This window comes from Bos grunniens, chromosome 15, assembly GCF_055505025.1.
Source record: "Bos grunniens cultivar Pamir isolate PY7600 chromosome 15, Bosgru_T2T1.0, whole genome shotgun sequence".
In the NCBI taxonomy this organism is placed as follows: Eukaryota; Metazoa; Chordata; class Mammalia; order Artiodactyla; family Bovidae; genus Bos; species Bos grunniens.
The window spans coordinates 17,452,227-17,478,422 of NC_141179.1; the positions used below are offsets into that span (position 1 = coordinate 17,452,227).

The 26,196-nt window shown below is 37.0% G+C and overlaps 1 protein-coding gene across 13 annotated transcripts in view; it reads right to left on the bottom strand.

Annotated features, from left to right (window-relative positions):
• Positions 1 to 26,196, bottom strand: part of ALKBH8 (alkB homolog 8, tRNA methyltransferase) — a 124,569-nt gene that overhangs the window by 21,283 nt on the left and 77,090 nt on the right. For 9 of the 13 annotated variants that reach the window (XM_086339012.1, XM_086339013.1, XM_086339011.1 and 6 more), the window contains 2 exons: positions 22,155 to 22,306; positions 16,635 to 16,891 (listed from right to left, as the gene is read on the bottom strand). The exons of 1 other annotated variant lie outside the window; for it this stretch is intronic. In XM_086339012.1, coding sequence (XP_086195138.1) covers positions 16,635 to 16,891; positions 22,155 to 22,306 — 409 coding nt within the window. Of the gene's footprint in view, positions 1 to 16,630; positions 16,892 to 22,154; positions 22,307 to 26,196 lie in introns of all 13 variants that reach the window. 3 more of the 13 variants (XR_015141797.1, XR_015141796.1, XR_015141798.1) reach the window with 2 other exon arrangements.

Consider the following 26,196-nt stretch of genomic DNA (forward strand, 5'->3'; position numbering starts at 1 on the left):
TCACTTCACTGACAAAAGTCTGTATAGTCAAAGCTATGCTTTTTCCAGTAGTGATATTTGTATGTGAGAGCTGGACCATAAAGAAGGCTGAGAGCCAAAGAATTAATGCTTTGGAACTGTGGTGCTAGAGAAGACTCTTGAGGTTTCCATGGACAGTAAGGGGATCAAACCAGATAATCCTGAAGGAAATCAACTCTAAATAGTCATTAGAAGAAGTGGTGCTGAAGCTGAAGCTCCAATACTCTGGCCACCCGATGAGAAGAGCCAACTCACTGGAAAAGACCCTATTGCTGGGAAAGATTGAGGGCAGGAGGAAAAGCGGGTGACAGAGGATGAGATGGTTGGATGGCATCACCAACTCATGGTATAAGAGTCTGAGCATTCTCTGGAAGATAGTGAAAGTCAGGGAAGGCCAGCATGTTATAAGTCCATGGGACTGCAAAGACTTGGACATGAAGGAGCAACTGAACTGAAAGACAACAACAAGAAAGCAAAATTGAAACATTTTTACCTTTTCTCTCTACCCTATCCCTCCAGAGATTGGAAACTCTAAGTTTCCAGTAGCTTTTTCAGATAAATTAGAAAAACTATCTCAGTAACTGGTCCATATAAAGAAATCTTGGAATTCTGCAGATCAGGAGAAGGGAAGAATTCACCTAGATCTGTTGGGTAAAATCTGTGATAAGCCCTTGGTGTGACTTTCCTAGCCCTAAGAGTTTTAAGTTCAATCTGAGACTCTTTATAAAAGTTTCAGTGAAGCAAAAAAAAAATATATAGATAGATAGCATATTCAAAAGCAGAGACATTACTTTGCCAACAAAGGTTCGTCTAGTCAAGGCTATGGTTTTTCCTGTGGTCATGTATGGATGTGAGAGTTGGACTGTGAAGAAGGCTGAGCACTGAAGAATTGATGCTTTTGAATTGTGGTGTTGGAGAAGACTCTTGAGAGTCCCTTGGACTGCAAGGAGATCCAACCAGTCCATTCTGAAGGAGATCAGCCCTGGGATTTCTTTGGAAGGAATGATGCTGAAGCTGAAACTAGTACTTTGGCCACCTCATGCGAAGAGTTGACTCATTGGAAAAGACTCTGATGCTGGGAGGGATTGGGGGCAGGAGGAGAAGGGGACAACAGAGGATGAGATGGCTGGGTGGCATCACTGACTCGATGGACGTGAGTTTGAGTGAACTCCGGGAGTTGGTGATGGACAGGGAGGCCTGGCATGCTGCGATTCATGGGGTCGCAAAGAGTCAGACACGACTGAGCGACTGATCTGATCTGATCTGATAGTTATGGTTATATAAACCACCAGGCCAGTTTTATTGAAACCAGGCTTAGTTTGCAAACAGACTTGTCTTAATTTAGTTATATTTGGTAAAAATCAAGGTTAATTTTAGGGAGAAAAAGATATTTTGATGAATGTTAAATCCCAGTTTGTCAATTGAGGTCTGTATCTACTAAGACTCATTTCCTAGATAGTTGTTTGTTGTTATGCTATACTAATATATATTGTCGCCCTGCTTATTTAACTTATATGCAGAGTACATCATGAGAAACCCTGGGCTGGAAGAAGCACAAGCTGGAATCAAAATTGCCGGGAGAAATAACAATTACCTCAGATATGCAGATGACACCACTCTTATGGCAGAAAGTGAAGAAGAACTAAAAAGCTCCTTGATGAAAGTGAAAGAGGAGAGTGAAAACGTTGTTTTAAAGCTCAACATTCAGAAAACTAAGATCATGGCATCTGGTCCCATCACTTCATGGGAAATAGATGGGGAAACAGTGGAAACAGTGTCAGACTTTATTTTTGGGGGCTCCAAAATCACTGCAGATGGTGACTGCAGCCATGAAATTAAAAGACTCTTACTCCTTGGAAGAAAAGTTATGACCAACCTAGATAGCATATTCAAAAGCAGAGACATTACTTTGCCAACAAAGGTCCGTCTAGTCAAGGCTATGGTTTTTCCAGTGGTCATGCATGGATGTGAGAGTTGGACTGTGAAGAAAGCTGGCGCCGAAGAATTGATGCTTTTGAACTGTGGTGTTGGAGAAGACTCTTGAGAGTCCCTTGGATCAAGGAGATCCAACCAGTCCATTCTAAAGGAGATCAGTCCTGGGTGTTCATTGGAAGGACTGATGCTGAAGCTGAAACTCCAACACTTTGGCCACCTCATGCGAAGAGCTGACTCACTGGAAAAGACTCTGATGCTGGGAGGGATTGGGGGCAGGAGGAGAAGGGGATGACAGAGGCTGAGATGGCTGGATGGCATCACCAACTCGAAGGACATTAGTTTGAGTGAACTCCGGGAGCTGGTGATGGACAGGGAAGCCTGGTGTGCTGCGATTCATGGGGTTGCAAAGAGTCGGACACGACTGAGTGACTGAACTGAACTGAATATAAAATTTAATTGAATTATTAAAGGATATTCTAAGCTTTTTTCTTAGGCTTATCTCAGTAATCAATCTTTTGACAAAGATGAGATGCCTCACAACCTGCAGCAAGGACTGGAAAAAGACATAACTGGACCATAACTAGAAGACAAGTGTCTAGAGATCTTTGACTATTAAGACCTAAATCCAGTAAGAGCACACTGAGTAGCCTTCTCCAGAACTAGGAATGAGTCTTCCTAGCAATGTGGAATGGGATGGTCATGAAATGCCTCCCAAAGTATGATCAAATTTATTACCATGAGGGGGTCCTCTATTGGCACTTGCAAAGGGCATTTGTCATCTGCCTCTGGAGAGAATGAATCCTCTGTTGCTACAGCTGTTTACTTTCACACCCTGAAGGGAATTCAGGGTAGAGAGTGAGGCACTCTGTGCTCCAAGGAAACTGGTGGAACAAGTCTTTAGATAGATATTTTCAGAACTGATTTCATGATCCTTATCTCCTCAGATCTAGAAAAGCACTAAATCCCTTCATGGTGACATCACCTCCTCATGCCTAGCAGAAAACCTTTTGTAAGGTAAGCACTGGATTGCATTGAACTCCCCTTTCACCAAAATTATATATATTGAGCTATCTTCCTGACCCAGGAATCGAACCCGAGTTGCCCGCATTGCAGGCAGATGCTTTACCGTCTGAGCCACCAGGGCAGCCCTATTGAGCTTCTCTCACTACCAATTTAGGGCAGTTTCTCAGCTATCTGAGATACTGTTTCTGGAGCTGCAGTCTTCATTTTGCCCCAAATAAAACCTAACTTGCATTCTCACATTGTGCATGTTTTTCTAGTTGACAAAAGCGGGACAAAGTGAGATGGCAGAGAAATATGTTCCAAATGAAGGGAGAAGATGAAAACTGAGAAAAACAAGTAGAGAAATAGGCAATCTACCCAAAAAAGAGTCCAGAATAATGATAGTAAAAATGATTCAAGATCTTGAAAAAGAATGGAGGCACAAACTGAGAAGATACAAGAAACATCCAATAGGCACTTCCCCGGTGGTCAGTGGTTAAGAATCTGCCTGCCAATTCAGGGCACATGGGTTCGATCCCTAGTCTGGGAAGATCCTACATGCTGCAAAGCAACTAAGACTATGCCCCACAGCTACTGAAGCCCTTGCGCCTGTGCTCTGCAACCAGATAAGCCACCACAATGAGAAGCCTGTGCATTGCAATGAACAGTAGCCCCTGCTCACTGCAACTAGACAAAGTACAAAGATCCAAAACCTATGGGTGGCAGCAAAAGCAGTTCTAAGAGGGAAGTTTACAGCAATACAGTCTTACTTCAAGAAAGAGAAAAATCTCAAATAAACCTAACCTTACACTTAAAGCAATTAGAGAAAGAAGAACAAACAAAACCAAAGTTAGTGGAAGGAAAAAAATCATACAGATGAGAGCAGGAATAAATGAAATAGATGAAGACAGAGAAAAAAAATCAATGAAAGTAAAAGCTGGTTCTTTGAGAGGATAAACAAAATTGATAAACCTTTAGCCAGGTATATCAAGGAAAAAAGGAGAAAGGACTCAAAACAATAGAATTAGAAATGGGAAAAAAAATCACAACTGATACCACAGAAATCCAAAGGATCCTAAGAGACTGCTGCTGCTGCTGCTGCTACTAAGTCACTTCAGTCGTGTCTGACTCTGTGCGACCCCACAGACAGCAGCCCACCAGGCTCTCCCTTCCCTGGGATTCTCCAGGCAAGAACACTGGAGTGGGTTGCCATTTTCCTTCTCCAATGCATGAAAGTGAAAAGTGAAAAGTGAAAGTGAAGTTGCTCAGTCGTGTCAGATTGCTACAATTAAATAAACTCAAAATGGATTAAAGACCTAAATATAAAACCAGATACTATAAAACTCTTACATACACACACACACACACAAAAACAGGCAAAAACACTCTTTGATATAAATTGCAGCCATATCTTTTTGGATCCAGCACCAAAAATAATGAAAACAAACAAACAAATAAACAAAAATAAACAAATGGGACCTAATTAAACTTAATAGTTTTTGGACATAAAGGAAACCATAAACAAAATAAGACAACTCAGAGAATGGGAGAAAATATTTGCAAATGAAGCAACCAACAAGGTATTTTGTATATCTCAAAAAAAAAAAATCCTGACAAGATATTTTGTATATCTCAAAAATACACAAACCTCTCAGGCAGCTCAACATCAAAAAAACAAACAACTGAATAAAAAAATTGGGCAGAAAATCTAAGTAGACATTTCCATACATATAGACAAAAAGCACAAGAAAAGATGGTCAACATCACTAATAATCAGAGAAATACAAATCAAAACTATAATGAGGTATCACCTCACACCAGTCAGAATGGCCATCATTAAAAGTCTATGAACAATAAAGGCTAGAGTGTGGAGGAAAGGGAACTCTCCTCCACTATTGTTGGGAGTGTAAATTGGCATAACCACTTTCAAGAAGAGTATAACGGTTACTTAAAAAAAAACAGAACCAGTATATGATCCAGCAATCCCTCATATTAATATGTTTGTGTGTATATACATATATATATGTACACACACACAACATAATATTACTCTGCCATAAAAATGAAATAATGCCATTTGTGGCAACATGAATGAACCTAGAGGTTTATCATACTAAGTGAAGTAAGAAAGATAAATATATATATTATATTATTAAATATAATATCATGTATATGTAAAAATTAAAAAAAATGATACAAGTAAACTTATTTACAAAACAGAAACAGACTCATAGACTTAGAAAAAAAACTTATGATTACCAAAAGGGAAATGTGGGAGGAGGGATAACTGAGGAGGTTGGGATTAACAGATACACACTCTCAATATATATAAAACAGACAGTCAACAGAAATCTACTCAATCCTCTGTAATAACCTATTGGGAAAAGAATCTGAAAAGGAATAGATATATGTATATGAATAACTGAATCACTCTGCTTTACACCTGAAATTACCACAACATTGTAAATCAACTACAATCCAACATAATTTTTTTTAAAAACACACAAATAAACAATGTACTTAACTCTTCCATTATCTATTTTACACATAGTAGTGTGTGTGTGTGTGTATATATATATATATATGTATGTCAGTCCTAATTTCCCAATTCTTCCCACCCTCCCTTTCCCTGCCTCCACCCACTGTGTCTACATGCTCATTATCTATGTCTGCATCTCTATTCCTATTCTGCAAATCTACTATTTTTCTAAATTCCACATATATGCATTAATATATGATATTTGTTTTTCTTTTCTGACTTACTTTACTCTGTATGACAGACTCCAGGTCCATCCACATCTCTACAAATGACCCAATTTCGTTCCTTTTCATAGCTGCATACTATTCCATTGGATATATATACCACATCTTCCTTCATCTGTTAATGAACATTTAGGTTGCTTCCATGTCTTGGCTATTGTAAATAGTGCTGCAGTGAACACTGGGGTACATTAATATAACACCATAAAGCAATTATACTTCAATAAAAAAATGTATTTAACTCTGATAAGACACTGTGAGTCAGATATTATTATTACCATATTCCTGATGAGAAAACTCCATCTCAAAGAATATAAGTAATTTGCCCTAAGTTGAGCAGTAGTAAAGTGGGTGCAGGGATTTAAACCCAGGTCTGTTACACTCTAAAAATTCATGTTCTTCCTCTTGTCACATTTGTATTTAATATACATGTTCACTACAGTGTTATTTAGTAGCTCCAAACTGAATACAACCAAATGTCAAGTTATAGCCACATCTTAGAATATTATAAAGTCCAGGAACTATATAAGACTACATATCAAGACAGAAATATTAAGTGATATATTTGAGTTATCAAATTGTATGCATACTCATGACTACATTAAACAAAATATAGGAAAAGAACACTAAAAGGATATCTTCACAATAAACTTGTTTATTATGGCATTAGGATTATAAGGGAATATATTTTACTTCACCCATTTTCTGAGTTGTGCCTATATTGTTTTTATTTCTTAAAAGTATAGAGCACATGAGCCACCCTCTCAAGTCTGGCTCCCACTGGTTCTGTGGTTCTTTTCTGTGTAATCTGCCTTAGTTTTTGTTAAGCCAGCATTTTGTGAGCATAGACTAAGAGACTGTGGTGCAGGAAAAAGGAATGTTATTTCTGGTATGCAAGATTTAAATATCAAACTAAGCAGTGTTTTCTGCGTGTGGGTCCCTACAGTCCCTTCCAAGGCAGGCATCCCGGGAAATTGGTTTTGGGGTGGGGACAGTCTAGGAACAGACCATCCAGCCTCTCCCATCTCCACTCTACTGGGCTCAGCATGAATTAGAAGGATAGGTACCACGTCTGAGTTTCAGATGCTGTTCTCCACATGGTCAGCCATGAGATCCGGAGAAGAGTTGGGGACTGTGGATGAAAAATCACTAAGAGGAAACATCAGGGCATTCTGGCTAAACCAACCTGACAAGGGTCATTAAAGATGACAGCACTATCCATCTAGCTGCTCAGAACATAAAGCCAGGCATCTGACTCCTCATTCTCTGAGGGACCTCACATCTAATCCATAGCAAATACTACTAACTCTAGAAAAAAATAACAATGAAAACACGACAACTCAAAACCTATGGGACTCAGCAAAAGCAGTTCTAAGAGGGAAGTTTATAGAAATATAATCCTACCTCAAGGAACAAGAAAAACACTGAAGAGCCAACCTAACTTTACACCTAAAACAACTGCAAAAAGAAGAACAAAAAACCCTCAAAATTAGTAGAAGGAAAGAAATCATAAAGACGTGAGCAGAAATAAATGGGAAAAAAAAGAAAGAAACAATAGTAAAGATTAATAAAACCAAAAGCTGGTTCTTTGAGAAGATAAACAAAATTGACAAGCCTTCATCAAGAAAAAAAGAGAGAAGAATCAAATCAACAAAATTAGAAATGAAAAGGAGAGGTTACAATAGACATTGCAGAAATACAAAGATTACAAGAGACTATTCAGTTCAGTTGCTTGGTCGTGTCCGACTCTTTGTGACCCCATGAACCGCAGCACGCCAGGCCTCCCTGTCCATCACCAACTCCCAGAGTCCACCCAAACCAATGTCCATTGTGTCAGTGATGCCATCCAACCATCTCATTCTCTGTCGTCCCCTTCTCCTCCTGCCCTCAATCTTTCCCAGCAACAACTATATGGCAATAAAATGGATAGTTTGGGAGAAATGGACAGATTCTTAGAAAAGTCCAATCTTCCAAGACTGAACCAGGAAGAAATAGAAATTATGAAAAACACAATTACAAGCACTGAAATTGAAACTGTGATCAAAAATCTCCCCCCAAAAAAAAGCCCAGGGCCAGATGGCTTCACAGGAGAATCTATCAAAGCTTTAAAGAAGTACTAATGCCTATTCTTCTTAAACTCTTCCAAAAGATTACAGAGGAAGGAACACTTCCAAATTCATTCTACGAGGACACCATCACCGTGATACCAAAACCAGATAAAGACAATACAAAAAAAAGAAAACTACAGGCTAATATCACTGATGAGCATAGATGCAAAAATCCTCAACAAAATTTTAGCAAACAGAATTCAGCAACATATCAAAACATATCAAAACAGCAACATATCATACACCATGATCGAGTTGGGTTTATTCCAGAAATGCAAGGATTCTTCAATATATGCAAATCAATGTGATACATCATATTAACAAATTGAAAGATAAAAACCATATGATAATCTAAATAGATGCAGAAAAAGCCTTTGACAAAATTCAGCACCCATTTATGAATTCAGTTCAGTTCAGTCGCTCAGTCATGTCCAACTCTTTGCGACCCCATGAATTGCAGCAGGCCAGGCCTCACTGTCCATCACCAACTCCCGGAGTTCACTGAGACTCACATCCATCGAGTCAGTGATGCCATCCAGCCATCTCATCCTCTGTCGTCCCCTTCTCCTCCTGCCCCCAACCCCTCCCAGCATCAGAGTCTTTTCCAATGAGTCAAGTCTTCACATGAGGTGGCCAAGGTACTGGAGTTTCAGCTTTAGCATCATTTCTTCCAAAGAAATCCCAGGGCTGATCTCCTTCAGAATGGACTGGTTGGATCTCCTTGCAGTCCAAGGGACTCTCAAGAGTCTTCTCCAACACCACAGTTCAATAGCATCAATTCTTCAGCGCTCAGCTTTCTTCACAGCCCAACTCTCACATCCATACATGACCACTGGAAAAACCATAACCTGACTAGATGAAGTTTTGTTGGCAAAGTAATGCCTCTGCTTTTCAATATGCTATCTAGGTTGGTCATAACTTTTCTTCCAAGGAGTAAGCATCTTTTAATTTCATGGCTGCAGTCACCATCTGCAGTGATTTTAGAGTCCCCAAAAATAAAGTCTGACACTGTTTCCACTGTTTCCCCATCTATTTGCCATGAAGTGATGGGACCAGATGCCATGATCTTCGTTTTCTGAATGTTGAGCTTTAAGCCAAAGTTTTCACTGTCCTCTTTTCACCTTCATCAAGAGGCTTTTTAGTTCTTCACTTTCTGCCATAAGGATGGTGTCATCTGCATATCCGAGGTTATTGATATTTCTCCCGGCAATCCTGATTCCAGCTTGTGCTTCTTCCAGCCCAGCGTTTCTCATGATGTACTCTACATATAAGTTAAACAAGCAGGGTGACAATATACAGCCTTGACCTACTCCTTTTCCTATTTGGAACCAGTCTGTTGTTCCATGTCCAGTTCTAACTGTTGCTTCCTGACCTGCATACAGATTTCTCAAGAGGCAGATCAGGTGGTCTGGTATTCCCATCTCTTTCAGAAGTTTCCACAGTTTACTGTGATCCACACAGTCAAAGGCTTTGGCATAGTCAATCAAGCAGAAATAGATGTTTTTCTGGAACTCTCTTGCTTTTTCCATGATCCAGCGGATGTTGGCAATTTGATCTCTGGTTCCTCTGGCTTTTCTAAAACCAGCTTGAACAACTGGAAGTTCATGGTTCACATATTGCTGAAGCCTGGCTTGGAGAATTTTGAGCATTACTTTACTAGTGTGTGGGATGAGTGCAACTGTGCAGTAGTTTGAGCATTCTTTGGCATTGCCTTTCTTTGGGATTGGAATAAAAATTGACCTATTCCAGTCCTGTGGCCACTGCTGAGTTTTCCAAATTTGCTGGCATATTGAGTGCAGCACTTTCACAGCATCATCTTTCAGGATTTGAAATAGCTCAACTGGAATTCCATCACCTCCACTAGCTTTGTTCGTGGTGATGCTTTCTAAGGCCCCCTTGACTTCACATTCCAGGATGTCTGGCTCTAGGTCAGTGATCACACCATCGTGATTATCTGAGTTGTGAAGATCTTTTTTGTACAGTTCTTCTGTGTATTTATGAATAAACGTCTTCAACTAATGGGCATAGAAGGAACCTACCTCAACTTGGTAAAGGCCATGTAAGATAAGCCTACAGCAAACATTATTCTCAATGGTGAAAAACTGAAAGCATTCCCTAGTCGAAGATCAGGAACAAGACAAGAGTGTCCACTTTCACTACTATTATTCAACATAGTTCTGTAAGTCCTAGCTAAAGCAATCAGAAAAGAAAAAGAAATAAAATGAATCCAGTTTGGAAAAGAAGAATTTAAGCTCTCACTGTTTACAGATGACATGATACTGTACATAGAAAATCCTAAAGATAGTATCAGAAAATTACTAGAGCTGATCAGTGAGTTTAGCAAAGTTGTGGGATACAAAATCAATACACAGAAATCACTTGCATCTCTACAGAGACACGTGTACCCCAATGTTCATCGCAGCACTGTTTATAATAGCCAAGACATGGAAGCAACCTAGATGTCCATCAGCAGATGAATGGATAAGAAAGCTGTGGTACATATACACAATGGAGTATTACTCAGCCATTAAAAAGAATACATTTGAATCAGTTCTAATGAGGTGGATGAAACTGGAGCCTATTATACAGAGTGAAGTAAGCCAGAAGGAAAAACATAAATACAGTATACTAACGCATATATATGGAATTTAGAAAGATGGTAACAATAACCCGGTGTACGAGACAGCAAAAGAGACACTGATGTATAGAACAGTCTTATGGACTCTGTGGGAGAGGGAGAGGGTGGGAAGATTTGGGAGAATGGCAATGAAACATGTAAAATATCATGTAGGAAACGAGTTGCCAGTCCAGGTTCGATGCACGATGCTGGATGCTTGGGGCTGGTGCACTGGGACAGCCCAGAGGAATGGTATGGGGAGGGAGGAGGGAGGAGGGTTCGGGATGGGGAACACATGTATACCTGTGGCAGATTCATTTTGATATTTGGCAAAACTAATACAATTATGTAAAGTTTAAAAATAAAATAAAATTAGGAAAAAAAAAAGAAAACCACACACACACAAAAATTAATAAATAAATAAATAAAAAGAAAGAGGCTGATCTCTGTATACTGAGAGAAAATTAGGTGCAAAGCCAAGATGAAAAAAAGTGCAATGTTCTCTTGATTATGTTTAAGTAAAAGAGGATAAACACACAGATGTATATATGTGCAAAGACTGTGGAAGTAGATTGAAGAAACTATCATTGGGAGATGAGGGAGGGGGAACTAGGGTGAGAGGGAGACTCATCTGCTATTTTTTATCCTTTTATACTGTTGTAATTTCTGAAAATCAGCATGTATCATTTTCATAATAATAAAACGATCTTTGTTAGATTTCTGGGTTAAAAAAAAAAAAAAAAGAAATCACTTGCATCTCTATATACTAACAATGAAAAATCAGAGAAATTAAGGAATCAATGCCATTCACCATTGCAACAAAAAGAATTAAATATTTAGGAATAAACTTACCTAAGGAGACAAAAGAACTGTACACAGAAAATTATAAGACACTAATGAAAGAAATCAAAGATGACATAATCAGATGGAGAGATATTCCATGTTCCTGGGTAGGAAGAATCAATATTGTGAAAATGACTATACTATCAAATTCAATCTACAGAGTCAATGTGATCCCTATCAAATTACCAATGGCATTTTTCACAGAACTAGAACAAAATGCTTCACAATTTATATGGAAACACAAAAGACCCCAAATAGCCAAAGCAGTCATGAGAATGCAGCTGGAGGAATCAATCTTCCTGACATCAGATTATACTACAAAGCTACAGTCATCAAGACAGTATGGTATTGGCACAAAAACAGAAATACAGACCAATGGAACAAGATAGAAAGCCCAGAAATAAACCCATGCACCTATGGATACCTTATTTTCAACAAAGGAAGCAAGACCATACAATGGGGCAAAGACAGCCTCTTCAATAAAAGGTGCTGGGAAAACTGGACAGCTACATGTAAAAGAATGAAATTAGAACACTTCCTAACACCATACACAAAGATAAACTCAAAATGGATTAAAGACCTAAATGTAAAAACAGAAACTACAGAACTCTTAGAGTAAAACATAGGCAGAACACTTGATGACAAATCAAAGCAAGATCCTCTATGACCCACCTCCTAGAGTAACAGAAATAAAAACAAAAGTAAAAAAGTGGGACCTGATTAAACTTAAAATTTTTTGCATAGCAAAGGAAACTATAAGCAAGGTGAAAAGACAACCATCAGAATGGGAGAAAATAATAGCAAATGAAAAAACTGACAAAGGATTAACGTCCAAAACATACAAGCAGCTCATATAACTCAATGCCAGAAAAACAAACAACCCAATCAAAAAGTGGGAAAAAGACCTAAACAGACATTTCTCCAAAGAAAACATACAGATGGCTAACAAACACATGAAAAGATGCTCAACATCATTCATTATTAGAGAAATGCAAATCAAAACTACAATGAGATATCACCTTATACCGGTCAGAATGGCCATCATCAAAAAGTCTACAAACAATAAACGGTGGAGTGGGTGTGGAGAAAAGGGAATGCTCTTGCACTGTTGGTGGGAATAAAAATTGATACAGCTACTATGGAAGACAGTATGGAGATTCCTGAAAAAACTAGGAATAAAACCAGCAATCCCCCTCCTAGGCATATACCCTGAGGAAACCAAAATCGAAAAAGACACATGTATCCCATTGTTCACTGCAGCACTACTTACAATAGCTAGAACATGGAAGCAACCTAGATGTCCATCAACAGATGAATGGATAAGACGTTGTGGTACACATACACAATGGAATATTACTCAGCCATAAAAAGGAACACATTTGAGTCAGTTCTGATGAGGTGGATGAACCTAGAACCTATTATACAGAGTGAAATGAGTCAGAGAAAGATAAATATCGTATTCTAATGCATATATATGAAATCTAGAAAAATGGTACTCAAGAATTTATTTATAGGACAGAAGTGGAGAAACAGACATAGAGAGTAGACTTATGGACATGGGGGAAGGGAAGGAGAAGGTGAGATGTATGGAAACAGTAACATGGAAACTTATCTTACCATATGTAAAATAGATAGCCAACAGGAATTTGCTGTATGGCTCAGGAAACTCAAATAGGGGCTCTGTATCAACCTAGAGGGGTGGAATGGGGCAGGAGATGGGAGGGAGATTCAAAAGGTAAGGGATAAATGTATTCCTATGGCTGATTAATATTGAGGTTTGACAGAAAACAATAAAATCCTATAAAGCAATTATCCTTCAATAAAAAATAAATTTTAAAAATAGCATATTAAGAACTACTGAGAAAACATGCAATTATAGGAAAATCAGATTGTCAACATATAGTTTAAAGGGCAGAGAAATAAGCAAAGGCATAAAGTACAATGAAAAGATCATATTAAACTCTTGATCTGAATTCTGTCTTGAGTAATAGCTAATCTCTCAGAGCCTCTGTTTTCTCATTATAAAAATACCTGCTTTTCAGGGTTAGCATGAGAATCAAATGAAATGATTCATATTAAATATTTAAATAACTATAAAAGCACTATGCAAATGTTAGTTATTATTGCTATATGAAACAAAGGATGCACAAGATTCTTGTCCTGAATTCTAGATATGAAGAGAAGTCCATGTAACGTACTCTGAGTTAGGGTACCCCACTGAGTTAAAAGACCATGCATTTTGAGGTTGTCACATTTCCTTCAAGATTATAGATCACATCATATATATATATATATATATATATATATATATATATATGGTGTGGTATTCTTCAATTTCATGTAAGAAATTGAAGGTGAATTCACAGATTTGCTCCTCACTATTCAACAAACCATTAATAAGTTTCTTTTATGTGTAAGTAAGTGGACATCAGACAGCCCTGCTGTGTCTGAGCTAACAGCCTGATGCTGTCACCATAGCTAGCCTCTAAGGTATCTCTCTTCTTAGAATGCCACACAGTATGAACTCTACAGTTAGAAATGAGGTTAAAACTTGTCCTGACACCTTGTAATCCTGAGCATGTCATAACCTGATCAAGTGTCAGCTTTCCCACTTCCCCATTATAGCACTTAGCACACAGCAGGTACTTGACACTGTTAGGTCCTTTCTGTTCCTTTCTTTACTGGGCAGTCAACAGTTAAAAAGCAAAGCCAAACAAAAACAGAAATGTATAAAAGAAACCTATATAATCATATCTTCAATTCTTACCATTATAGATACCTGACATTATTATTATTTTATTAAATTTGCAATCTCAACTATTTATAACAACCAAGAAAGTTCATACCAAATATTAATTATTTATCTAAGAAATACATCTGGACTAAAAGTACTTAAGAACAATGCACAAAACATCACTTGGCAAATAAGCTAGGCCAAGCTCTGGGTATGCATATCTCATCTATTATTGGAACAATTATAAAGGCCATAAGTTTCTTGAAGGTATAAAATCTTTTTGGTAAATTTTAACTCTGAAAATAAAGCCAACAGCTAATGCTGATGCTAGGAATGAAGAAGTCTGAAAAAGAAGTGTTTCTTAGCCAGAATATAGAAATTTTGAGTTAAATAGCAAAAGAAAAAATGCATGCATACCTCAGATAGGAAAAGAACAGATTTACTTCTAAAAGAAATGAATAGTTGTTCATAAAACTATTTCTAAGAGAACCCAAGCTAGGATTTAAAAAATATACTTTGTTAGAAATTATATAAAACAGTGATACTAATAATTTTTTAGATTTTGAGACTATCCTACATTTGAATACTTAGAATAATGTCTCAGGTCACATCATCTCATGAATGTCAAGAAACGCACATGTTTTCATGCTCAAAGATGCTGTTCAAAATACACTCAAATATCATTGCTCCATCCAGGTTGGGGCCTCAGCAGCTTAAAAGAGTAGGTTTCTCTTTTATCATACATAATTCCATTTCTTGTATAATGAAAACCCTAACTCCAACCCAGACAAGCAGTTTTCATTCATTCATGAACAACATCTACCAAGCCTTCTCTAAGGTCAGAAAATGCCAGTAGAAGAGCGGAAAGAAAAGAATACATGCAGCCTGCCACAGATGAAGTGAATGCAGATAATGGAGAGTGAGGGCACTTGTGATTTTCTAATTCTTCTGAATATATTCCTTCTTGAATCAGCTTTAGATTCTTCGTTCAGATTATCAAGAAATCATTTGTCTCGACTGTAAAAGGATAATGTTATACTGTGACTGAATCAATGTGGCTGACTTCAACCTAGTTTCACTGTCACAAATGATACCTGACTAGATAAAGCCGTAGGTTACCATCAAGAAAGTGTAAAAGCAGAACTCACTGAAAAACATTTTTGGACAGTACCTTAAGATTAAAACATCAGAAGATATATTGTTTGAAACTATGGTTAGAGCTGTGACAAATCTAAAACCTATCTCCTCTTAAATATAAACAAAGTTAATTCACAAGACCTTATTCTTTATAAACTAAAATTTAGTTGTAAGCATGATGGCAATATATGAATACTTATGTCTTATTTTTATGAAAAGCAATTCTTTTGTCTGTCTCTTAATGAAGAAAGTCTACCTTTCCTCAACTGCAGTATTACCTTTCTTTCTTTATGTAGGTGTATAATATCTAGGATGAGGTAAAGATTACAAGCAATCTGACATACTACAACAGCCCATGAGTGAACTGCTCTCATTCCCCTTACATAATCCCCTTACTCTAGTCCTTCCTTCCCTAACTTTGAGAAAGGGAAGCTCCAGTCCTCAGAGAGTAGTGCGGACAGGAGTATTTATAAACAACACAGTAATGCACGGAGAACTTCCTACTTCCTAACATAGCAGGGAAAAAAAAGTGATCCCTAAGAAAAGGAAATTGTAAAAACTGAAAACTTTGGCATCAGAGAGAAGTGGGTTCAATCCTAGGTAGAGCACTATAACCTTGGTCAAATTTTTAATCTACTTGAGGCTTAATTTTCTCAACAGAAAGACAATAAATACTAACCTTTTTTTCTACTATGAGTAAAAGAATACTAGATTTGGAGTCATAAGGCATGGGCTCAAGTTCTAGTTATCTCCTCTAAGACAGGGAGAGGCTACCCACTCCAGTATTCAGGCCTGGAGAATTCCATGAACTACACAGTCCATGGGGTCGCAAAGAGTCAGACACAACTGAGCGACTTTCACTTCTTCTTAGTTGCTCAGTCGTGTCTGACTCTTTGCGACCCCATGGACAGTAGCCTGCCAGGCTCCTCTGTCCATGGGGATTCTCCAGGCAAGAACATTGGAGTGGGCTGCCATGCCTTCCTCCAGGGGATCTTCCCAACCCAAGGATCAAACCCAGGTCTTCCACATTGCAGGCAAATTCTTCACTGTCTGAGCCACCAGGTAAGCCCAATAATAAAATACCAAGGAAATAATATAAAAACTCTGTGAGACTCAGTTTCTTCAATTATTAAAGATGGATCAAAGTATCTACTTTATACTTCTTATGAGGAACTAAGCAAAGAAAATGTTTCCTATAAATAAAAATCCTTTTTATAACCTATAAAGTTATATAAGATAGTTTTACTGATAAAGTAATCTTCTTAGAAAGCATAATCTAAAGGGAACAAAAAGCCAAGAAACTACAAATAACGGCATGCCTCTAAATTTCTAGGGGAATAAAAAAGAATAAGAGTGTTCATTAATTTTCAACCTGTTATAAATTTTCTGCAATGACCTAAAAACACAGCATTATAACATGAGGAAGGTGATAACCTTTACAAATAAAGCAAAAATAAAGCCAGAAAAGGTAATTACTTGCCATATATAACTCGTTATTGATGCCAAGATACTTTCCATTTCCACATCCAATATCAGCAACTAATGAACCACTTGGCAAAGCTTTCAAAAACTCGACTATATGTGGCCAAGGGGTGTGTCTCGTGCTGCTGAAGTGCCTAGCAATTTCCTCATAAACCCGATGGACATAATCTTGCTCCAGTTGTAAGGCTTCTTTATCACTCTCTGGAAATGATGCAGGAGTCTCCTTCATCTGGCTATCACAGACCAAAGGGTAACCTGATGAAAAAAATAAAGCAATATAAACCATTTATTTATTTTTAGGCCATGCCATGTGGGATCTTAGACCCCCAAACAGAGATCGAGTCCAGGCCTCCTGCATTGGAAGTGCAAAGTCTTAACCACTGGATTGCCAGGGAAATCCCTAAACCATTATTTTTATCCAAATGAATAATAAAGTTATGACTGCTTTCACAAAAGAAAAGGCAAATCAATCCACATTTGATGACCAGGGATAAGTAGGTTCTTATTTATCATTTTAAAAAAGTAGTTCTTACCAGTTATATATGTGAAGGGTCTAATATAAAAAGGGGTAAATCCATCTGCAACAAAACATGACTATAATTCTGCATGCCTTATATTGAAGATGCTTATTTCATCTTAGGATTAAGGGTCCTCCTGTTGAAGAAAGGATATTGATGGGCCTGGCCTAATCTGAAGAAACTTAGCAATTAACAGGATTTAGGGGTTTTGTCTTAGTAGGAGTTCTGGGGACCCTAATACTCTCAGAAGAAGAACCAGACCTAGAAACTGTGTGTGATTTGGTAATAATCACAAGATTTAATGAATACTATTTGAAGTGGTTTATATATATTGTCTCACAGTAACACTGTGAGGTAGGAACCAGTACATTCATTTTACAGATGAGGAAACTGACACAGAACATTAAATAATGATACTAAAGTGACAAAGATGGTAAGTCACAAAGTTAAGATTTGAACCCAGGCAACGGAAACTCCAAAACCCACATTCTCAATGACTACATTGTGCTGCCTCCTTCCAAAAAAAAAGGTAAATCATAAGGAGAACACAAAGTAAATGAGGTGACTGAGGAAATTTAGAATACAATATGTCAAATTAATTTTGAATTTGTCCCCTGTTCTTTATAATAACATCTAATATTCATTTCAAATTCTTCCTATTCTCTGCTATGCTCTAAATTCCCTTTATCTTCAGCCAGCCTGTGACACACATTTTTTTATGGGTAGTATACTAGATAATCAGAGAAGGCAATGGCACCCCACTCCAGTACTCTTGCCTGGAAAATCCCATGGACGGAGGAGCCTGGTAGGCTGCAGTCCATGGGGTCGCGAAGAGTCGGGCACGACTGAGCGACTTCACTTTCACTTTTCACTTTCATGCATTGGAGAAGGAAATGGCAACCCACTCCAGTGTTTTTGCCTGGAGAATCCCAGGGACGGGGGAGCCTGGTGGGCTGCCATCTATGGGGTCGGACACGACTGAAGTGACTTAGCAGCAGCATATTAGATAATAAAGGAAAAAGGAGTGTTCCCAGAGAAATCACAGACAAGACTTAAAGCAATATATATAAATCATATGGCAGCAAAGAATTGGGCTATAGCATTGATGACTTCAGGAGTTTTCCCTAAATGTAACTAGAAGATGCCAAATCTTAAATGGGGGTGGAACTATCTAGTCCTTACTAATGAGTAAAGTGAGGCTCTAAACACTTTATGTGGACATTTAAGAAAAGAGTAACCCTAGAAACTTTGAGGGCTCTAACATACATGTGGCAACAGATGGGTTAGTATGTCAGTTACAACAGAATTACAATTACACTACAATATACAAATTCCTTTCAACTAGTCTTGGTAAAAATCGTATTCTCTTGGAAACTATGAACATCTAAATTAGGTAAAGGGAGGATCACTTAAATCCACAAATTTTGACTAAAAGTATCTAAAAGTTGGCCTTGAACTTTTAAAAAAAAATCTGTAAACTGAATAATCAGAGCTTCTTACACCATCCCTTACACTAAATTAATAAATTCAGCACTCCCATTTCATTTAGTTTATGCTTTCCAATTTCTTAGTCTCTTTTTTTGTTGTTCTTTCTCAGGCCTTTATCAGGTGTAGTCGAAAAGCTTTTATACACACACACATATACATACATAAATAGTAAGTATAATATATACATTTTAGAAACTTTACAAATTTTTGCTTAGCTAAAAAATTTATGACATTTTGGTCCCATTTGTTTGACTAAGTATGAATAGAATGCTAGATTTCTAATTTATATTCACTCAAAACTTTATATAGGTCCAATTATTCTGGCATCTAGTATTACTGTTGAAAGTCTTAAAAGCTTATTATTTTATTAATATTTGAAAAAAAATTGAGGCCTGAAACTTCTAAACCAATTCTGAAAGTAAAGAAATATTATGTTGTAAAAAAAAAAAAAGGAAATTACCATATGATACAGTATTAGTAACTAAAGTTCAGGTTTTGTTCAAATTTCACTTATGCCAGTGTCCATTATTTGTTTTCATAACTTATCTAATATTCCACATTGTATTTAGTTGCACTGAGCAGCTTCAGCTGCATGAAATAAATTTTCCTTTCATTTTTATCCTGTTACAAATATTTTCCAATTTTCCTTGTTATGGCTTCTTAGATACACCCATCATTTAAAAATAGACATTTAATTACCAAATGCATGGAGATTTTTAAATATCCTTGATATTAATTTATCATATTGATATTAATTGCTCACTTAAATGCTTTCTTCTCTGCAATCACCCTCTGTGTTTTTTCAGTCTTTTAACCTTCCTGAGGCTTTCAATGGCTAGCCAAAGATCTCTCTTGGGAAATGTCACACTGCACTTGAAAATATGCATGTTATTTTCAAATATCTTTTTCTATCGATTTCTAACATAATTCCACAGTGATAACAGACTCTGTATGATTTCAAAACCTTTCAGTTCAGTTCAGTTGCTCAGTCGTGTCTGATTTTTTGAGATCCCATGAACTGCAACACGTCACGCTTCCCTGTCAATCACCAACTCCAAGTGCTTGCTCAAACTCATGTTCATCAAGTTGGTGATGCCATAAAACCATCTCATCCTCTGTTGTCCCCTTCTTTTCCTGCCTTCAATTTTTCTCATCATCAGGGTCTCTTCCAATGAGGCAGTTTCAATGATGTTCAGGACTGATTTCCTTTAGGATGGACTGGTTGGACCTCCTTGCAGTCCAAGGGACTCTCAAGAGTCTTCCCCAACAACACAGTTCAAAAGCATCAATTTTTCGGTGCTCAGCTTGCTTTACAGTCCAACTCTCACATCCACACACGACTACTGGAAAAACCATAGCTTTGACTAGATGGACCTTTATCGGCAAAGTAATGTCTCTGCTTTTTAATATGCTGTCTAGGTTGGTCACAGCTTTTCTTCCAAGGAGTAAGCATCTTTTAATTTCATGGCTGCAGTCACCATCTGCAGTGATTTTGGAGCCCAAAAAAATAAAGTCAGTCACTGTTTCCACTGTTTCCCCATCTATTTGCCATGAAGTGATGGGACCGGATGCCATGATCTTAGTTTTCTGAATGTTGAGTTTTAAGCCAAAGGCTCTTTAGTTCTTCACTCTCTGCTATAAGGGTGCTGTCATCTGCATATTCAAGGTTATTAATATTTCTCCCAGAAATCTTGATGCCAGCTTGTGCTTCATCCAGCCCAGCATTTCATATGATGTACTCTGCACAGAAGTTAAATAAGTAAGGTGACAATATACAGTCTTGACGTGCTCCCTTCCCAATTTGGAACCAGTCTGTTGTTCAATGTCTGCCTCTAACTGTTGCTTCTTGACTTGCATACAGGTTTCACAGCAGGCTGGTAGGATGGTCTGGTCTTTCCATCTCTTTAAAAATTTTCCACAGGTTGTTATGATCCACACAGTCAAAGGCTTTGGCATAGTCAATAAAGCACAAGTAGATGTTTTTCTGGAACTCTCTTGCTTTTTTGATGATCCAAAGGATGTTGGCAATTTGATCTCTGGTTCCTCTACCTTTTTTAAATTCAGCTTGAACATCTGGAAGTTCTCAGTTCACTACTGTTGAAGCCTGGCTTGGAGAATTTTGAGCATTTCTTTGCTAGTGTGTGATCATGAAAATTGTGCACCTTGTTTTACGTCCCTGGATATTCTAATGTCTCCTGGTTCATAGTCTATGGGAACTTAAATAGAATTTGTACCCTGCTGCTGTGTGAAAATTTGTATAAATCCTTAATTTTGTTGAGCTGGTTCATAGTGCTTTTCAGGTCTACTATATCCTTCTATTTTTCTGTACATTCATTCTATTATTTTTTGAGAGTTTGATAATGAAACTCCAAATAAAAATCTTGATTTATCTACTTAAAAATAATTGTAATATATTGTAAAACTATATATTATTTTTTCTGTATTTTCCAAGTCTCCTGTAAATGTTATCATACTTTTATAACTTAAAAAATAAAAATTACTTAGTCAATGTCCTTAACAACAAGAAAAATATTGGCATAAGAAAACGAACTTTTCTCTCCTACTAGACTTCAAGTTCCTGGGGTACAGAGCCATGCTTTACTTTTTTATAGCTTGTAAATCTATGGCTGTGTTAGACATTCATCAAATGCTAAATAAACATTTTTAATCAATGAAAAAATTGTGATATTTTAAGTCTTCATTGCCACTTTTAGCAGAAGAAACAAAAATCTGTTAAAACCTATTTTAAGCTTTTCACTAACATGACAATATCAAAAATGAAGCTTTCAAGTTTCCTAACAGAATAATATCATGCACATATAAAAAGGATTTCTAATTTAAAACATAATTTTAAGATAACTAAGTCCAAAAGCTCCTGTTGAGATACCTTCCATAATTGAAACCACCAAAATGTAAAAAGAATCTTAACATCACTGTCATTACTTATAAAACAAAAAGGGATTTTAATTTATTGAGTCTAAGAAAAACAGGTAATGATGCACTTGTAGAGACAATACAAAACAGCATCCTCCTGACAAGTTTTTGAACACTCCTTTCCAACTAAGACAAACCACTCTTTATCCCCCTAAAGTTATCTACTTATTAGAGAACAATTTGTCATCCTCAATTTCCCTGTTGCATTAATGAGAAGTAATTTAAAAATGTGATAAGCTGTTTCACGAAAAAATCTATTTTTGTACAGTGATACTTTAATGCCCCCAAACTGTAGTCCTCTTAACCATGAGTACAATAAATAAAACATTTAGAATCCAATAATGCTCAAGTACTATGTTTAAGGAAAATAAAGATGAGTAAGATACAGTTCCTGCCCTCAAGAAATATAAACTCTAATGTGGGTGGTTAAGAAAAGTATAAGTAAGTACAATACAAGGCAGAATATGGTAAATGCCATTACAGGAGTTAAGATAAAGCTCTTCTCAGTTCTGATGGACTTAAAAAGATTTTCAAACTAGATTTACTCCATTTACAGTAGAAACAAATTATATACTTACTACAATTACAAGGTGTTTGCCTCACTTTCCTAAATGTAAATGATGTCCGTATTCCCCTCTTGTTTAAAGTTAAGTCTTCAACATCACTGGTGATAATTCCACTTTTGTGACCCTTGGATGCTTGAACAGTATCAAATTTTCTGGGTGTGATTCTAGAAACAACAGTTAATTTATTTAACATTGTATTCATAAAAAATATTTCAGGTCCTTTAAAAACATTAAGAGAATACAGTAAATCTACAAGAATTTGTTGCAAATGTTAAACAAAGAAATAGAAGTCTCCTGTCTCTTAGGAAATCATCTCCAGGGTAATCATTAAAAGAATTTACAGTTAACTAACTATTCAAGGGGGAAAATAGAATAATAACAAATGTTTAATTAATATCAATGCCAAGAGGGAAAAAAAATAAGAAACAGATGGCAAAAGGGAAATAGCAAATTTCAATCCAATTATCAGTAATTATGTTGAATGTAAAAGGACTTCAAATCCAATTAAAGAACAAACAATTTCAGATTGGATTTTTTTTAAAAATCCAAGTACATGCTGATTACAAGAGATACACCTTATAATAAAGAAAGAATGGTTGAAAAACAGATAGAAAAAAAAATACAACATACAAACAACAATTATTTTGCATATACTTAGCAAAGCCAGAGAAAAAGTGGTATAGTTATACTAATCACAGAAAGTAGAAGTGAAATGAAGTGAAGTGAAGCCGCTCAGTCGTGTCTGACTCTTTGCGACCCCATGGGCTGTAGCCTACTAGGCTCCTCTGTCCATGGGATTTTCCAGGCAATAGTCCTGGAGTGGATTGCCATTTCCTTCTCCAGGGGATCTTGCTAACACAGGGATCGAACCCGGGTCTCCCGCATTGTAGACAGATGCTTTACTGTCTGAGCCACCAGGGAAGTCTACAGAAAGTAGCCTTTAAGGCAACTGGTATTAATAGAGATAAACAGGAACATTTCATAATGATAAAAAGGTCAATCCAACAAAAAACATAAAAATTCTACATATTTGTACGCACCTAATAGGGCATTCTCAAAATATATAATCCAAAAAATGAAAAAAAAAATCTAAATGGAGAAATACATAAATATCTTTGGAATTTCTAATATATCTTTCTCAGTAAGTGAAATCTAGCTGTGAGACAAAGACATCAACATCAGAAAACAACAGATAATGGAACAAAAAAGCATATGATTAACACAGATACAATAAGTAAAACAAAGATGCAAAATAAAAAGAGAAAAGTACAAGCCATTGTAAATTTTAAGAAAGTTTAAAGGGAGTCTTGGAAGTAAGATCAAGCTTTTGAATAGAAAAAAGAAATCATTTGGTATGATTCTTGCTAAAAGTAAAAAAACAATGGCCTTTTCAAAGTTAAATTTATAGAGTGAAATGCATGGATCTTAAGTGTATAGTTCATGCGTTTTGGCAAATGTATACAACCATGTAGCCACCATCCCAATCAAGATGTAGAATATTTCCAATTAACCATGAAACTCCCTCATGCCCTTTTCCAGTCAATCTTCCCCGCTCCTCAAAGCAACACATCAGCACAGTTTGCCTGTTCTTGAATTTCATATATAGTTGGCACTATCTTCTCTCTGGCTTTGCCCATTCCACATAATTTGGAGATTGAGCTGTGCTTTTTGTGTTTCAGTAGTGCATGTTTTTCTTTAATCACTGAGCAAATGTCACTATATGAACATGATGCAATTTATCCAAAATCTCCTGTTTACTAATATTTAGTATTCCCAGTCTGGGACTATTACAAATAAAGCTTATATACATTTCTTTCAGATACATTATTTTATACTCCTGGGAAAATACTTAAGAGTGAGATTGTTGGGTCAGAGGGTAAGAAAATACCAGTTTTCCAAAATGGTTGCACAGACTTTTATACTCCCACAAGCAGCATATGAGAGTTTCAGGCTCCTTGACATTCTCACCAAAACAATGTAAGTTTTAAATTTTAATAATTTTAGCAAGTGGAAATTGACATGAAACTGTAGTTATAATTTGTATTTATCTGATGACCAATGATACTGTATTTCTTTTCATGTGCTTTTTAGCCATTCATAGATCCTTCTGGTAAAGGATCTGTTGAACAGATCTTATGCCCAATCCTTTGTTATATATATGTACTATGGATATTCTTCCCCAAGTATAGATTGATTTTTCATTTTCTTGATGCTGTCTTTTGATAAACAGAAGTTTTAAATTTGGATGCAGTTATTTTGTCTTCTTTTTCTTCTAGTGTTCTGAAACCTTTCTCAAGGGGGGAAAAAAAAAACTTTGCCTACCTCAGATTTGCAAAAGTATCCTCTTGTATTGTCTTCTAGACAGCTCATAATTTGTGTTTACATTTAAATCTATGATCTACCCCATATTAATTTTTGTGAATGGCATGAGGTATATCAAGGTTAATGCTATTTCCACACAGATCTCTGATTTTCCCAGCACCATCTGTTGAAAATTTTCCATTCCATAATGAACTGTATTGGCATCTTTGTCAAAAATCAGCTGACACTACATCTATGAATATATTCTGTCTCACTGATTTATCTGTACAATACTACTATACTCTTTTGATTAGGTAGCTTTATACACAGTAAATCTTAAACATCAAGTAGAATAAATCCTCCAACATTGGTCCTATGTTCAAGATTGTTTTGGTTATTCTCTATCACTCACATTTCCTGATAAATCTTCAGTTCAGTTCAGTTGCTCAGTCGTGTCTGACTCTTTGCGACCCCATAAATTGCAACACGCCAGGCCTCCCTGTCCATCACCAACTGCCGGAGTTCAATCAAACTCACGTCCATCGAGTTGGTGATGCCATCCAGCCATGTCATCCTCTGTCGTCCCCTTCTCCCCCTGCCCCCAATCCCTCCTATCATCAGAGTCTTTTCCAATGAGTTAACTCTTTGCATGAGGTGGCCAAAGTACTAGAGTTTTAGCTTTAGCATCATTCCTTCCAAAGAACACCCAGGGCTGATCTCCTTTAGAATGGACTGGTTGGATCTCCTTGCTAGGGACTCTCAGGAGTCTTCTCCAACACCAGAGTTCAAAAGCATCAATTCTTCGGTGCTTAGCTTTCTTCACAGTCCAAATCTCACATCCATACATGACCACTGGAAAAACCATAGCCTTGACTAGACGGACCTTTGTTGGCAAAGTAATGTCTCTGCTTTTGAATATGTTATCTAGGTTGGTCATAACTTTCCTTCCAAGGAGTAAGCTTCTTTTAATGTCATGGCTGCAGTCACCATCTGCAGTGATTTTGGAGCCCCCCAAAATAAAGTCTGACACTGTTTCCACTGTTTCCCCATCTATTTCCCATGAAGTGATGGGACCGGATGCCATGATCTTCGTTTTCTGAATGTTGAGCTTTAAGCCAACTTTTTGACTCTCCTCTTTCACCTTCATCAAGAGGCTTTTTAGATCCTCTTCACTTTCTGCCATAAGGGTGGTGTCATCTGCATATCTGTGGTGATTGATATTTCTCCCAGCAATCTTGATTCCAGCTTGTGCTTCTTCCAGTCCAGCGTTTCTCATGATGTACTCTGCATATAAGTTAAATAAGCAGGGTGACAATATACAGCCTTGACGTACTCCTTTTCCTATTTGGAACCAGTCTGTTGTTCCATATCCAGTTCTAACTGTTGCTTCCTGACCTGCATACAGATTTCTCAAGAGGCAGGTCAGGTGGTCTGGTATTCCCATCTCTTTCAGAATTTTCCACAGTTTATTGTGATCCACACAGTCAAAGGCTTTGGCATAGTCAATAAAGCAGAAATAGATGTTTTTCTGGAACTCTCTTGCTTTTTCTATGATCCAGCGGATGTTGGCAATTTGATCTCTGGTTCCTCTGCCTTTACTAAAACCAGCTTGAACATCTGGAAGTTCATGGTTTGGGATCTGCTTATCAATTTCTACAAAAAAAGTCCTTTTAAGATTGTGATTAGAATTACACTAAATCATTAGACCAATCTGGGAATAACTGCTATCTAACAATATTAAGTTTCTATCCAT